This window comes from Rhinoderma darwinii, chromosome 8, assembly GCF_050947455.1.
Source record: "Rhinoderma darwinii isolate aRhiDar2 chromosome 8, aRhiDar2.hap1, whole genome shotgun sequence".
NCBI classification, from domain to species: domain Eukaryota; kingdom Metazoa; phylum Chordata; class Amphibia; order Anura; family Rhinodermatidae; genus Rhinoderma; species Rhinoderma darwinii.
In genome coordinates, this window is record NC_134694.1 from 8748499 (window position 1) to 8764989 (window position 16491).

General features: G+C 45.0%; 1 protein-coding gene across 3 annotated transcripts in view; it reads right to left on the minus strand.

Annotated features, from left to right (window-relative positions):
• Positions 1-16491, minus strand: part of HDAC6 (histone deacetylase 6) — a 30422-nt gene that overhangs the window by 2259 nt on the left and 11672 nt on the right. For all 3 annotated transcript variants that reach the window (XM_075834905.1, XM_075834906.1, XM_075834907.1), the window contains exons 3-27: positions 15858-15983; positions 13852-13937; positions 13428-13512; positions 13311-13351; positions 13122-13218; positions 10987-11084; positions 9902-10006; positions 9753-9821; positions 8949-9075; positions 8769-8834; positions 8420-8479; positions 8236-8325; positions 6144-6250; positions 5687-5754; positions 4888-5092; positions 4687-4815; positions 3793-3961; positions 3512-3654; positions 2852-2920; positions 2583-2775; positions 2322-2471; positions 1885-2059; positions 1095-1792; positions 601-696; positions 52-198 (exon numbers count right to left, since the gene is read on the minus strand). In XM_075834905.1, the coding sequence (XP_075691020.1) occupies positions 52-198; positions 601-696; positions 1095-1792; positions 1885-2059; positions 2322-2471; positions 2583-2775; positions 2852-2920; positions 3512-3654; positions 3793-3961; positions 4687-4815; positions 4888-5092; positions 5687-5754; positions 6144-6250; positions 8236-8325; positions 8420-8479; positions 8769-8834; positions 8949-9075; positions 9753-9821; positions 9902-10006; positions 10987-11084; positions 13122-13218; positions 13311-13351; positions 13428-13512; positions 13852-13937; positions 15858-15983 (3399 nt within the window). The remainder of the gene's footprint in view (positions 1-51; positions 199-600; positions 697-1094; positions 1793-1884; positions 2060-2321; positions 2472-2582; positions 2776-2851; positions 2921-3511; positions 3655-3792; positions 3962-4686; positions 4816-4887; positions 5093-5686; positions 5755-6143; positions 6251-8235; positions 8326-8419; positions 8480-8768; positions 8835-8948; positions 9076-9752; positions 9822-9901; positions 10007-10986; positions 11085-13121; positions 13219-13310; positions 13352-13427; positions 13513-13851; positions 13938-15857; positions 15984-16491) is intronic.

Consider the following 16491-nt stretch of genomic DNA (forward strand, 5'->3'; position numbering starts at 1 on the left):
TTTAATTTTCCCAAAAGGAACAGCACCATGTAGATCGCAGCCGCTCCTTACCTGATAACACGTGAGACAGACCCAGTTCTCCACCTGGGTGCCACACTCTGCGCAAGGCTCTGTCACGTCGAGTCCACTAGAGGGCTGCGCACGTACTGACTCTAAGTGTGGACACCAGGGCAGGGGTGTTACGGTAAATAGTTCCCCCTGCAAACAAGAATCCGAGAATGTAAAACGGCAGCAAAGTGTCTAGTAAATAAAAGTACAATATAATATAAAGTGCCATGTAATGCTACATGAAATTAGACATAAATATTATGTACCATAAATATACCACTTGTGGACCTGCCCGTCAAGGGAAACTTAAATCATGAAGTCTGGAGTCAGTGTTGCTAAGCAACTGTGCATGTCCTCACCGGGTGACCACAGCAGATCTCCATCGTGCTTTGTGATCTGTTGTGGTCACCGAGAGAACGTCTGAGGCACTTCCTGCCCCCTCTAGGTGGCGTATGTCTACTGCTATACCGTTATCTATGTCCTTCTATGCCGGATAGGCACCAAATAACATACAAAGATACAGACCAATACTAGAGGAGGTGCCCAACTTACAGAGAATCCGAGTGACGGGTCCATGTCCATTTCATAGGGCGAGAAATAATCACCACCAGCAGAGGGCAGTACCGGATCCTGCTGCTTTTCTGCAGACTGTAAAGAGAGAATGGACATCCTTATACACATCATTGTACGTGTGAGTGAGCGCCCCCATGAGATAAAATGTAGAATCTCACTAGTAATGGTCATTGACAACTGTTCTGAGCTCAATTTTGTGATGAACACAGTTGTCAGTTCCCCTCCCCCACAGCATAAAAAAATAGGTAGAGAGAGTTCTGTCTGGGCCCGGTGCTTGTGACTGTGCCACATGAACATGTACTTAAAGGGGGTGTCCATTATTCAGTGGCCTGGGTACTGATCGCAGAATGTCCATTGAAATCAATGGGAAACGATCCTCCAGAACAAGGTCGCAGGTAACGTGCAGACACCCTCATCATTCCCTGATAGGGTATACGGGCAACCCCTTATGATAAGGATAAAGCAGACAGTACCTGTGCCCCTCCGGACTGTCTCCCCATTGAGGTTTTCTTCCTCGCTCCACCGATTGGCTCGCTGTCAGGAGATCTTACGTCTACGCTTCTTGTATCATCTCCCAAGTGCAAGTCCCTTAAAAGCTCCTCCATCGAAGTCTCGGGCTTAGAAATCGGCTTCTCGGGGGTCTTGTCAGACACCTGCAGCTCGATGACTAATTCCAGGGCTTCTCCGTCATAGGATTGATCTTGTTTTGTAAAACTGTCCATATTTTTGTCCTCATCGAACGATCCTCCTTCCTGAGCAGTCGGACATAAGACGGAGATGTTCCTCACGGGCTCCTCACCCAGTCCCTGCTCAGTTACTTCTTCCACGTCTGGGTTCTCTTGGGGAGAAGACATCACTGGGTCTCCTCCAAGGTTCTTCAGTGGAGAGTCTTTCTTAGCGTCATCTACAACCTGGATCATGGAAGTCCTACTTTTCATGGTCAATGGTGATGGTCTTTGTTGCAAGTCCTCAGACCTTGACGTCAACCCGGTCAGGTGACCTTCACTTGGCTCCCGTTTCTGAGAAGATGGTGGAGATACAATGGGCTTTCTAGGACTTCTGTGTTGGGGTGATATTAATCCTCGCTCCAGAGACCCATCCTTACTTGGTTGTATCTTCTGTGGAGAGAACAAGACCTCCTTCGCTGCCTCAGAGGGTACAGGAGGTCCAGCTGAAAAGACACCATAAAATATACATATAACGATCACTAACCAATCCAATCAAACTCACCCCAATCTGTCCTCCCTCACCCCAGGAACTCACCGTTTATACGCAGGCTACGCCAATATTTCTGATGTACTCCAAGAACGCTGGAGATAGCACGCAGGGCGGTAGGACGTGGGGCATGCAGGTCGGATATGATAGGAGGTGGATCACCCAACAGTGTTCGGGTACACATAGACATTGAGTCGGAGATAGACGTCAGGTTGTATCCTCCCTGCAAGTGGTAAGTAGAACAGAGGTGTGATGAAAAACAAGCTCCATACAAAACACGCAAAGTATCTGAGTTGAGGAGGTGAGACCATTGAATTCAATAGGAAATGTAATACTTAATTTGACCTGTGGTGGTGCTGTAGGGGAATTGAACACTTGTTACAAATGATCGCTGGTGATTTAAGCAGGGAATCGTATCCTTTTTCTTGCAGGGAATGTATGAATCCAGCAGATTCTAAGCAGTGGCCATGAGACCTGGCACTTACCTCAAGTACTACCACTACCTTGCCCCCTGCCAGGCCCATCAGGAGATGCGTCATGTGGGCATAGCCTTCAGGACTGATGCGACAGCCTCCAAGCGGGTCTCCACGAGCGGCATCAAATCCGGCAGACACCAAAACCAGTTGTGGGTTAAACTGAAGATAAAAGGAGAGATGTATGAAGATGTGACGCTCCACCATTTAGTCCTCAACACTCTTAAAACTCCACCCACAAGACTTTGACTCCTCCCCCTATTTCTTCCTCACCTCATAAGCAATTGGCATTACAATTCTGTGGAAGGCGAGCAGGTACTCCACATCTCCCATCTTTCCCCCGTTCCATGGGATGTTTACGTTGAATCCTTCGCCCGGACCACTTCCAACTTTGTAATGTGCGGCGTCCTCAGAAGACGGGAAGAAGACGCCATCATCATAGCGATGGAGCGACACGTACAGGACACTGGTAGAGGGCAAAGGAAGGTGAATACAGTGGGTAGATGTATACCGACACACCAGACAGCAGAGACACCCGTTACCTGGGATCATCCTGGAATATATGTTGCGTTCCGTTACCGTGGTGGATATCCCAGTCCAAAATCATCACCCTAAAAAAGGAGAAACCATAACGGGACGGTTAACCCTATAGACAGTGGTGGTTAACGCTTAAATAAAGGACTTTTCAGATCGCTCTTAATAGAGTTCTACAATTTTCTAATATATTTTCTGCATCAATTCTTCATCACTTTTTTTAAAAAACACCTCTGCTTGCTGTCAGTGAATGGAACAATAAACCCTTTGCATGTTGACATCCAGAGACGCAAAACCTGAACAGACCTAATACTTCTCATCTGTATCCAAATAAACCACCTGGACTCTAGGCTTTACCTGCACTGACACATTGTAGCAAACTATCAAGACCGCAGAGATTTGTGCTGCCGATGTATTTAGCTCACAGAGCATTGTCTAGACTGGATACAATTGTAACAAACCCTCAGCTATGAGAAGCATTAGGTCTGTGCTTGTTTTTTTAGCCGCTGGATGTAAATACGATTGTCACTGACAGCAAGCAGAGGACTTGACCATGGTGCGGAATTGAAACACAAAGTCAATTAGAAAGTTGCAGAGATTTTCATTATACATTCATTAAGCGTTAATTACATAAAACCCCTTTGATGCCCTGGTTATATCTTCGTTACCTTAGCGGAGGTTCAGACGGGCTCTGCAGACTTTGGGCGTAACGTGCAGCCAAGGCGACATTGTTAAAGAAGCAAAACCCGCAGGCTTCCCCCGGTTCTGCATGGTGACCTGGAGGGCGCACTATACAAACTCCATTTTGGACCTGTACACAAAACAATGTGGATCATGTATGGGACACATAGGGGCTGCCAGGCACCCGGAGTGATCAGGTACCCAGTCCCTGGCACTACGTAAGAGGATGAGAAGCGGTGGTCACCAGTGCACGGTGTCTGGGTCTCACCTCCCGTTTCAGTACGGCCTCGACCACATTAAATGTAGAGCCCGCAGCCAGGCGGGCGCTGTTGTAGGACCGGTTGTTGATGTAAATGGAGTTGTACTCGGAGGCCTTCCTGTGCAAGTCTCTGGGTTTCATTCGGGAGCATTCTTCAATCTTCTCAATGTAGGGGAGGCTGCGGGGAGAAGAACAAAAGTCATGCCGGAAATTGTCCCACCAGAAGCCGGACCCCAATAATCCCAATAACGGGGTGACTGGTCCCTTATTCATGACAGAGTAGTGGCCGTACGTACATGGATAAGTGACTGTTTCCATACCTCCCATCATGCTGGGCCAACTACTTCCCACCGCAGATGTGATGAATAGGTAAAGGGGCTGAAAACAGGGGACCCCCATTCTAGCTATCGGTGGGGCCGAGCTAAGCGGACCTGTCACCTCTACTGTTTTAGTAAAAACTTGTGTTCCCCATGAAATGACAATTCTGGAACATCCTTTATTAGATCTCTGCATTGTGCCGTTCCTCCGTTATTCCTCCTAGAAATGTAAGTATAAATTGACAACTGAGATTTACCATTTTCCATGTCAAAGGGGCGTGTCCTTACAAAGTCACTCTGTCAGCACTGATTGGACAATGTCATGCTGCGTAGGGACACACCCCCAGAAGGTAACACCCAGTTGTCACTTAATTCATACATTTCTAGGAGGAATAACAGAGGGACGGCACAACCCACAGTTCTAAGAAAAGATGCTCCGGGATTGTTATTTCATGGGGAAGTATTTACTACAGCAGACATGACCGGAGAGGTGGCAGATCCCTATAAAGTGTTTAGTGTGCACCTAACCTACCTGCTGACAGGTTCCCTTTAATGCCCTTCTTGAAGGGTACAAGCGGTTACACACCTATGGCACATTTGTAGCTCCTTAGCAGTTGCCAGGCGATGAGGAAGGCGAGTGCATCGATCTACGAGCCCCGTCTCCTTATGCCGCTTGAATATCCGAGCGATTCTCTGTGGGAGCTCAGGGTGACCGCTGGGAGGAGAATGAAGAGGAGGTCACATGGTCTGTGTGACATCATGGCGTCTCGCTGCGGTGTGTACTCACCTGTCCCACAAGTTATAATGCTCCATCATCTGCTCGTCATACACCAGACCAGTGCGCTTCTCCGGTAACTTCCTCATCACTTCCTTCATGGCAGAGTCCAGCGTGGCCTTCAGCTGGTCTTCTTCTGGTTCCTCGGGTAAGGAACCGTCGCTATTTTCCTCTGTTGTCAGTTTATCACCTGCCGTTTCATGCTTTAAGGTGAAATCTTGACAAAAACAATCTTGTCAGTCCACTCGCATAATGACGTGAATTATAGATTAGTAAGAAACAAGGCTCTGACATCTGGAGAGGAACCAGTATCTCCTGATATACAGGTCTTATAGTAATAATGGAGGGGGTGGGGCAGAACGGTGACAACTACTTCTCCGAGACATAAATGTGCTCAGGGTGGTTGTCACTCCCCTTCGACCTCATTATTGACATGTGATGTCTAACTTTAATTAAAGGGGTTCTCCGGTTTGGGCTACCCGTTCTTGTTTGAAGGGTCCCGCAATGATATGCTGATCACAGAGGGTCTTACTACTGGAAATCCCAGCGATCAGCTGTTATCTGTGTGGCAGCAAGTATTTCATTTGCCTGTAGCGCCACCACAGGGGAAATGATGAATTGTACTGTGCCCATTTAAATCAATAGTCTGTCTGTGTAATACACGGATGTGCCGGGTCCTCCAGAACAGGAGACGCTCTTTGTAGCTATAGATCAGGGTCCTGAACCGTCACATCCACTTTAATGGTATATTGTACCATGTACTGAAAAATATACAAAACTGGGAACCTCCAAGAAGATGACGGAAACTCACCCTGGTCCTGCAGACACCTCCAGTATTTCCTGTGGACAGATATGGCGCCGGAGATGGAATCCAGAGCACTGGGAAAATCAAATCAGAGTCCATCAACTGCAACAATATAGTATCTATGGGACCCTGCAGGGCCATGACCAAGGGGTCATCATAGGAAACCACGATACAAGGATTTTAACTGCCTGATTGTTTTGGTTCCCGGAGATAAGAGTTTCCAGATGTGCTTGGATGCCGCTTATCTCCCACTACACATGCATTTTATGGGGAAAACCAGGACTGATATATATGTATGGCACTGCTACAGCAAATAGCCCTGCATCACACCCAATATGACCATGGTGAATTAATGAATGGGACTACTACATTGAAAAATATGGCATGCTGTTGGGTGTAGTCCTTGCTTTAAACCTAAAACATGTAATGAAGACTTACATACATGACATACATGATCACTTACCTCTCACAGGGTGTGAAAGGCTGTGGTAAGCTTGGACACGGGTCTCCAAGCAGAATCTTCAATGAAGCGCAGGTACCTTCTGCCAGGGAGCGCATGTTGTAACCTCCCTGTAAGAGACAGACCAATAAAATTTACTGCTCAGACCAAGACTGCGGCCGATCAACTCTGCAGGCTTCAGAGCTAAAATCTCCCAGCATTCCCTGCTTGTTCAGTATCTGCTCAGAGCTTGTTCTGGTGATTAGCATTCTGGGAAGTGTCGTCTTTACTCAGATAAGCTGACTTTTTCCAATAAAAACAAGCAGAATTGTGACTGCAGCTCTGGAGAATAATACAGGATGTAACTCAGGATCAGTACAGGATAAGTAATGTAATGTATGTACACAGTGACTCCACCAGCAGAATAGTGAGTGCAGCTCTGGAGTATAATACAGGATGGTACTCAGGATCAGTACAGGATAAGTAATGTCATGTATGTACTCAGTGACTCCACCAGCAGAATAGTGAGTGCAGCTCTGGAGTGTAATACAGGATGTAACTCAGGATCAGTAATGTAATGTATGTACACAGTGAATCCACCTGCAGAATAGTGAGTGCAGCTCTGGAGTATAATACAGGATGTAACAGGATCAGTACAGGATAAGTAATGTAATGTATGTGCACAGTGACTCCACCAGCAGAATAGTGAGTGCAGCTCTGGAGTATAATACAGGATGTAACTCAGGATCAGTACAGGATAAGTAATGTAATATATGTACACAGTGACTCCACCAGCAGAATAGTGAGTGCAGCTCTGGAGTATAATACAGGATATAACTCAGGATCAGTACAGGATAAGTAATGTAATATATGTACACAGTGACTCCACCAGCAGAATAGTGAGTGCAGCTCTGGAGTATAATACAGGATGTAACTCAGGATCAGTACAGGATAAGTAATGTAATGTATGTACACGGTGACTCCACCAGCAGAATAGTGAGTGCAGCTCTGGAGTATAATACAGGATATAACTCAGGATCAGTACAGGATAAGTAATGTAATGTATGTACACAGTGACTCCACAAGCAGAATAGTGAGTGCAGCTCTGGAGTATAATACAGGATGCAACTCAGGATCAGTACAGGATAAGTAATGTATGTACACAGTGACTCCACCAGCAGAATAGTGAGTGCAGCTCTGGAGTATAATACAGGATGTAACTCAGGATCAGTACAGGATAAGTAATGTATGTACACAGTGACCCCACCAGCAGAATAGTGAGTGCAGCTCTGGAGTATAATACAGGATGTAACTCAGGATCAGTACAGGATAAGTAATGTAATGTATGTACACAGTGACTCCACCAGCAGAATAGTGAGTGCAGCTCTGGAGTATAATTCAGGATGTAACACGGGATCAATACAGGATAATGTTGAAAAGGCCATTTTACACCGGCCAATTATCGGGCATATCAGTTCACAGAACGCTCGTTCATAGGCTGATTGCACCATTTTAAGTCCCGATACTATTATCGTTGTCGGCAGCCCATCTTGGTGTGTAAACAGTGAGATGCGCTGGCGACATGATAGAAATGTATGGGGACGAGTGATCGGAGTAAGGAGCGCTCGCCCCCATCCATAGCTCCTCGTGAAAGCAGCAAATGAGCGCCGATCAACGATCTGTCTCATTGATCGGCGCTCGTCTACACGGCCCACGTCGGGCCGTGTATTATCACCTTAACTCAACTTTGTATGTAGATTAATTCTATACATAGACTCTAATGGTGTTCAATGGTGGATAAATCGGCCATAGACATAAGATAACTGTTGGCTGAAGGGCACAATTCTGACTGTATCCCTGATAGTCGGCCATGAATTAGTCACAATCTTTGTAATGTATCGGTCATCCCTCTAATGGCGGGTTTCCATCCCATGTCTATGTCCCTTTAAGTCCGCTATATGGCTGCCTCTATGAATAGGAGATCAGTATTCTTATGTAACCTAGGACAGTGGCCTACCACCTGTAGCTCTCCAACTACTACTCCCAGCATCCCCGGACAGTCCCATTGAAGACAACTAACCTAGGACAAATAAACGGTGTCTCTACCATGTCTTACCTCCAGTGCGAGGACGAGTCTTCCTTCAGCCAAACACATGAGCAAGTGGGTAAGGTGAGCAAAGCATGCTGGGGTGGCGGACATCTCCCCCTGTGCAAGGACGAAAAGTATTACAACATAAATGTGTCACACACAGGCGGACCGCCTGTAAACACGGAGCACGCGCCGCCATGCACCTCCTTACCTTAGGATCTCCAACCACTGCGTCAAATCCGGCAGCAACCAACACAAGTTGTGGCTCGAACTGCACAAATAAACAAAAAAAAACAAAAAATGGAGTAGAAAACATTGGCCAGTTGCCCATAGCAACCAATCAGAACTCATTGTTCTGCTGGCACTGCCGCCAATCGCTAAAACGGGGTACCCCGGTTCCCGCAGCCGCATGACTGTGACACAGTCAAGCATGTGACCTGCCACTCCATGCAAGGTGTATGGAACTGACGGAAGTCCGCCACCAGATTGGTTGCTAGGGCAACGGCTCCATATTGAACCAGCTTTGATAAATGTCCCCCCGATTCCTGTGATTCGGTTACCTCGTAGGCGACGGGCAGGAGGAGGTGCAGGAAGGCGGTGATATAATCCGCGTCACTCATTCTCGTCTGTGGGGTACAAGAAATAGAAGGTGAAATCATCGGATGTGGGTATCCCGGGCACAGGTCCGGTGGTGCCAATGCATGCCAAGTGCCCGACCGAGATCTCAGCATCATTCATACCTTATTCCACGGCACATTTATATTATATCGCTCGCCCCTCTCCTTCCCCACAGCAGCGCTGGAGGACTCCACGAGGTGCGGCCAAAATCCTCCATTTTCATAGCGATGAATAGAAAAATAAAGGACACTAAAGGGAGGAGGAGGAGGAGACGTGAGGCAAGGAAAGACCACGACCAATTTAGCACCCGTCTGGGATGTCACTCAGCTTTTCCAAACCCCTGAATGGCAGACGTGCCTAGTTATACAGCTAATCATTCCACCACTAAGCAGATTTGCCTTTCGGTCATATGGGAAAGCTGGGTGACAACTTCTACAGGAGGCTGTAAAGTCTGTCACTAGTCATCTAAATGACTAGTGACTAAGTGAATAGGACTGAGCTGCAGTACCAGGCATAGCCACTATCAAATGTATGGCGCTGTGCCTGGTAAACAATGAATAGTCCTCAACGCTTACCGGAGCGCCGCGACCCCTACAATCAGTTGTTCTTGGGGGTGCCAGGTATCGGACCCCCACCAAAAGTCCTGGAAAAATCGCTTCAACATTATTCTAAAAAAAAGTGACATCAAAAAGCTGTCCCCATTAAAGTTTGGCACTGCATTCTGGCTACCTGCAGCCACCACTAGGGGGAGCTTACTGTATACTGGCGTTATCAATGTATAAACAGTCTGCAGGGAGCTCCTCAGCTCCCCCTAGTGGTGGCTGTTAACTTATTTAGAGCAGATAAAACAAAATGGTGTTCCAGAGCGGACATTCACTTTAAGGGGTATTACCGGGGCATCATGACAACTACATGTAGATACAAACCTTGGGTCATGCTCAAATATAAACTGAGTCCCTTGTCCATGATGAACATCCCAGTCTACGATGAGAACCCTGGAGAGGAGGACACAGGATGAGTATATGGCAGCCGATGACTAATTCTGGTTCGATCATCAAAACTAGTCAGGACTCACCGTTTTACCCCATGCTGGCGCTGGGCGTATCTGGCGGCGATGGCCAGTTGGTTAAACATGCAGTAACCGTTCATCTGGTCAGTGTGGGCGTGGTGCCCGGGAGGCCTGTACAACAGGGGAACAGACATTTAGCAACAAGTATCTGCCTATAGGGTGAAACAAGGTGTTTCGATTATGCGCACATACAATGTAAAGTTATATTCTTAAAGGGTATGTATACTTTTGCAACCAATATTTTTATGGCTCCTATGCATCGACAGTAAAAAATAAAGCAACTTTGCAAATAGTCTTGATTAAAAAAAATCCCAAAGCTTGGTGCCTACAGCTCCTATGCAGTCCTATGTGTCTCCATGGTTACAGACTACAAAAAAAACCCTGTGTAGTCTGATCTTCCAGTCATGTGTTACTACTCTGGCCCCTCTTCTTGATAACCTACGCACGGCGGAAAAAGAGGCAGATAAAAAAAAGATATGACTGCAAAGATCAGACTACACAGGGTTTGTTATCATGGAGATACACAGAACTGCATAGGAGCTGTGTACACAAAACGGTGGGGGTTTATAATCAAGATTATTTTCAAACTTGCTTCATTTTTTAATTGAAGATGCATTGCAGCAATAGGAAATAAATGGTTGCAAAAGTAGACCTACCCTCTACTGGTAAATCTGGTTTGGATAATCCCTACGCTGCGGTCTCTTTAACCCACAAGCAGTCGATCATGGAGATCCGGCTGCGAGGACTAATATTGCAAAGGAAGCAGCTGCTGATTGATTGCTGTTGTAGCGAAAATGAATCCTTACATAGCGCCCATAGTTATCCTTATAATACATGGACACCGGCGGTACTCCATACTGAGAGTCGCTCTTTGTAGCTGCTCTCTGCTCTGTCTAATAAAGGATAAGGAGCCAAATTTGTGAACCCCCATCCCCTCTATTACCCTCATTTGCCCTGATAAGGTAAAATAAATGGAAAAGTAAAAGTGGACAATCCCTTTAAATTTGCCCCTTTAATAATGGCTTCCCAAGACCTGGATAATCTAGTTGATTTATATTATACATTACTACAATCCCATCATATTCACTTACCTCACCACTGCCAACCCATTACGGACTTCCCTTCTCACAACCTTATCAACCAACTGCAGCACAGAACCGGATGCCACACAGGCGGCAGCAAATGACATCTACGGGTTAAGACCGGCGACATGTAAAAGGGTAAAGCAGCATATTAAAGGGGCACGTGACACCATGATCCCCCAGGTGCCCTGCAAAATGGTACAGCCCTAACAGATTAGCTGAGCTGCAATAATACAGGGGGGGGGGGGGGGGGTTGATAGGGGGGGGTTAGTTTTTCCTACATGATATTAAAATACAGAGCCACTTCTAAGAATGTAAATCACTAGAGCAAGCTCCGTGCAGACACTGAAAAAGCAGGGAATGCTGGGAGATTTCAGCTCTAAGGCCTGCAGATACATTAATGCAGCTCTAAAGTATAATACAGGATACAACTCAGGATCAGTACAGGATAAGTAATGTATGTACACAGTGACTCCACCAGCAAAATAGTGAGTGCAGCTCTGGAGTATAATACAGGCTGTAACTCAGGATCAGTACAGGATAAGTAATGTAATGTGTGTACACAGTGACTCCACCAGCAGAATAGTGAGTGCAGCTCTGGAGTATAATACAGGATATAACTCAGGATCAGTATAGGATAAGTAATGTAATGTATGTACACAGTGACTCCACCAGCAGAATAGTGAGTGCAGCTCTGGAGTATAATACAGGATATAACTCAGGATCAGTACAGGATAAGTAATGTAATATATGTACACAGGGACTCCACCAGCAAAATAGTGAGTGCAGCACTGGAGTATAATACAGGATGTAACTCAGGATCAGTACAGGATAAGTAATGTAATGTATGTACACAGTGACTCCACCAGCAGAATAGTGAGTGCAGCTCTGGAGTATAATACAGGATATAACTCAGGATCAGTATAGGATAAGTAATGTAATGTATGTACACAGTGACTCCACCAGCAGAATAGTGAGTGCAGCTCTGGAGTATAATACAGGATATAACTCAGGATCAGTACAGGATAAGTAATGTAATATATGTACACAGGGACTCCACCAGCAAAATAGTGAGTGCAGCACTGGAGTATAATACAGGATGTAACTCAGGATCAGTACAGGATAAGTAATGTAATGTATGTACACAGTGACTCCACCAGCAGAATAGTGAGTGCAGATCTGGAGTATAATACAGGATATAACTTAGGATCAGTACAGGATAAGTAATGTAATGTATGTACACAGTGACTCCACAAGTAGAATAGTGAGTGCAGCTCTGGAGTATAATACAGGATGTAACTCAGGATCAGTACAGGATAAGTAATGTAATTTATGTACACAGTGACTCCACAAGTAGAATAGTGAGTGCAGCTCTGGAGTATAATACAGGATGTAACTCAGGATCAGTACAGGATAAGTAATGTAATTTATGTACACAGTGACTCCACCAGCAGAATAGTGAGTGCAGCTCTGGAGTATAATACAGGATGTAACTCAGGATCAGTACAGGATAAGTAATGTAATTTATGTACACAGTGACTCCACCAGCAGAATAGTGAGTGCAGCTCTGGAGTATAATACAGGATGTAACTCAGGATCAGTACAGGATAAGTAATGTAATGTATGTACACAGTGACTCCACCAGCAGAATAGTGAGTGCAGATCTGGAGTATAATACAGGATATAACTTAGGATCAGTACAGGATAAGTAATGTAATGTATGTACACAGTGACTCCACCAGCAGAATAGTGAGCGCAGCTCTGGAGTATAATACAGGATGTAACTCAGGATCAGTACAGGATAAGTAATGTAATTTATGTACACAGTGACTCCACAAGTAGAATAGTGAGTGCAGCTCTGGAGTATAATACAGGATGTAACTCAGGATCAGTACAGGATAAGTAATGTAATTTATGTACACAGTGACTCCACCAGCAGAATAGTGAGTGCAGCTCTGGAGTATAATACAGGATGTAACTCAGGATCAGTACAGGATAAGTAATGTAATGTATGTACACAGTGACTCCACCAGCAGAATAGTGAGTGCAGCTCTGGAGTATAATACAGGATGTAACTCAGGATCAGTACAGGATGAATTTCGCTGGTGATTATGGGATAGTGTATGGGGAAGACGCAGACTCACCGGGTGCAGGTAGACAGAGTCATAACTGTCTGACAATACTCTGAGCTCTTCCTCAGTCATTTTTTGGGTGGATTTCATTAACTCTACATAGTCGGGGCTGAAATTTAGAAGATAACAAAGAAAAAAAAAACACAATTTAAGTTAATGATTTTATTTGCCCCCCGACTGGTAACATCACTAATCACGTACCTGTGAACCAGCAAGAGTTCGTCCTCAGATGCTTCTCGTGCCTGCAGATACATTCACAGTTATGTCTCATGTTATTGTAGTCCCCAAAACCACTGACCAGACACTTTCATTACTTACTAACACTGGCACGCAGCGCTCCAGCAGCCCATAGTCCACCATCTTTTCCTTCACAGTCAGAAGACGAGTGGGACACTCGGGAAACCTGGGAAAACAAGTTAAATGTTGTCATGGAGTCACATGATAAAATTCTGTCTGCAGCCACCACTAGAGGGAGCTAACTGCATACATTTATACATTGAACTCAATAATAACACAGTATGCAATGAGCTCCCTCTAGTGGTGGCTGCAGATAGACATAATTTTATCATGTAATTCTATGGCTATGCAGGGGATTCACAGCTCTGTATCAGAAAAACAGTGCTCCAACAGCTATAAATGTATAATAAGAATTGAATCTGTGCATAATGTTGGATCTAAAAACGACATGGTGTGAAAAGGCGGGGATTCACTTTAAGGAAAAAAAAACTAAACAATATATTACTTGTCATCCCAGAGACAGAAAAATTGTGTCATGCGGTCATCATAAACCAGGCCTGTTGCTTCTGCGGGAAACTCTTTATCCAGGTGCTGGGAAAGAATAGAAGCGACATATTTTAACTGCTTGACATTTCACAAGTGCAGCTCTGGAGTATAATACAGGATGTAACTCAGGATCAGTACAGGATAAGTAATGTATGTACACAGTGACTCCACCAGCAGAATAGTGAGGGCAGCGCTGGAGTATAATACAGGATGTAATTCAGGATCAGTACAGGATAAGTAATGTAATGTATATACCCAGTGACTCCACCAGCAGAATAGTGAGTGCAGCTCTGGAGTATAATACAGGATGTAACTCAGGATCAGTACAGGATAAGTAATGTAATGTATGTACACAGTGACTCCAGCAGCAGAATAGTGAGTGCAGCTCTGGAGTATAATACAGGATGTAACTCAGGATCAGTACAGGATAAGTAATGTCATGTATGTACACAGTGACTGCACCAGCTGAATAGTGAGTGCAGCTCTGGAGTATAATACAGGATGTTACTCAGGATCAGTACAGGATAAGTAATGTAATGTATGTACACAGTGACTCCACCAGCTGAATAGTGAGTGCAGCTCTGGAGTATAATACAGGATGTAACTCAGGATCAGTACAGGATAAGTAATGTAATGTATGTACACAGTAACTCCACCAGCAGAATAGTGAGTGCAGCTCTGGAGTATAATACAGGATGTAACTCAGGATCAGTACAGGATAAGTAATGTAATGGATGTACACAGTGACTCCACCAGCAGAATAGTGAGTGCAGCTCTGGAGTATAATACAGGATGTAACTCAGGATCAGCACAAGATAAGTAATGTAATGTATGTACACAGTGACTCCACCAGCAGAATAGTGATAGCAGCTCTGGAGTATAATACAGGATGTAACTCAGGATCAGTACAGGATAAGTAATGTAATGTATGTACACAGTGACTCCACCAGCAGAATAGTGAGTGCAGCTCTGGAGTATAATAAAGGATGTAACTCAGGATCAGTACAGGATAAGTAATGTATGTACACAGTGACTCCACCAGCAGGATAGTGAGTGCAGCTCTGGAGTATAATACAGGATGTAACTCAGGATCAGTACAGGATAAGTAATGTAATGTATGTACACAGTGACTCCACCAGCAGAATAGTGAGTGCAGCTCTGGAGTATAATACAGGATGTAACTCAGGATCAGTACAGGATAAGTAATGTAATGTATGTACACAGTGACTCCACCAGCAGAATAGTGATAGCAGCTCTGGAGTATAATACAGGATGTAACTCAGGATCAGTACAGGATAAGTAATGTAATGTATGTACACAGTGACTCCACCAGCAGAATAGTGAGTGCAGCTCTGGAGTATAATAAAGGATGTAACTCAGGATCAGTACAGGATAAGTAATGTAATGTGTGTACACAGTGACTCCACCAGCAGAATAGTGAGTGCAGCTCTGGAGTATAATACAGGATAAAACTCAGGATCAGTACAGTATAAGTAATGTAAATGTATGTACACAGTGACTCCAGCAGCAGAATAGTGAGTGCAGCTCTGGAGTATAATACAGGATGTAACTCAGGATCAGTACAGGATAAGTAATGTAATGTATATACACAGTGACTCCACCAGCAGAATAGTGAGTGCAGCTCTGGAGTATAATACAGGATGTAACTCAGGATCAGTACAGGATAAGTAATGTAATGTGTGTACACAGTGACTCCACCAGCAGAATAGTGAGTGCAGCTCTGGAGTATAATACAGGATGTAACTCAGGATCAGTACAGGATAAGTAATGTATGTACACAGTGACTCCACCAGCAGAATAGTGAGTGCAGCTCTGGAGTATAATACAGGATGTAACTCAGGATCAGTACAGGATAAGTAATGTAATGTATGTACACAGTGACTCCACCAGCAGAATAGTGAAAAGTTCCTCATATATAGGTCAGATAAAAGGTGGAGCTCTCACCAGTCCATCCAGCTGATCACAAATCTCTCTTTCTGGGGTTTTCCTCAGGCGGTGGCCTCTCTTCTTTACTTCTTGGAGGCTGGGGCCACTCTGAGGCGACGGCTGCCCCTTCTTCGCAGGCTTCTTCTAGAATTACAGATAATCCAGCTGTGAGTCACGCACTTGTATTTTGCTTGTAAGAGAAGGATGACTGATGTGAAGATACTGTGTGCTGTTCACGCGCATAGCAGAGTTGCGTGCACAGACCCTGGACAGCGGCATATGGGGTCCTTACTAGTCCATGTCACAGACCTGTGCGCATTCTGCCCATAAAGTAATACATTCATAATACACTATGTGCGATGCCTAGAGAATCCATAAGAGAAAACCTCCATGTGGCACAGTATGGGCCCAGAGTATAAAATTAGAGGCCAACAAAGGTAAAATATGGGCCTATAAAATAAATTTGGACCCATACAGAGGTAGAGGAAGGGCCCATAGTGTAAAATTGGAGGCATATTCAATTATCTGAGGCACACAGAGGTACAATATGGGCCCATAATATAAAACCTGTCCTGATCATGTCCAGCTGACAGAGGAGCAGCGCTCGTTACGTAAGAAAGAGCTCTGCTACACTGTAAGAAGCCCTGCACCT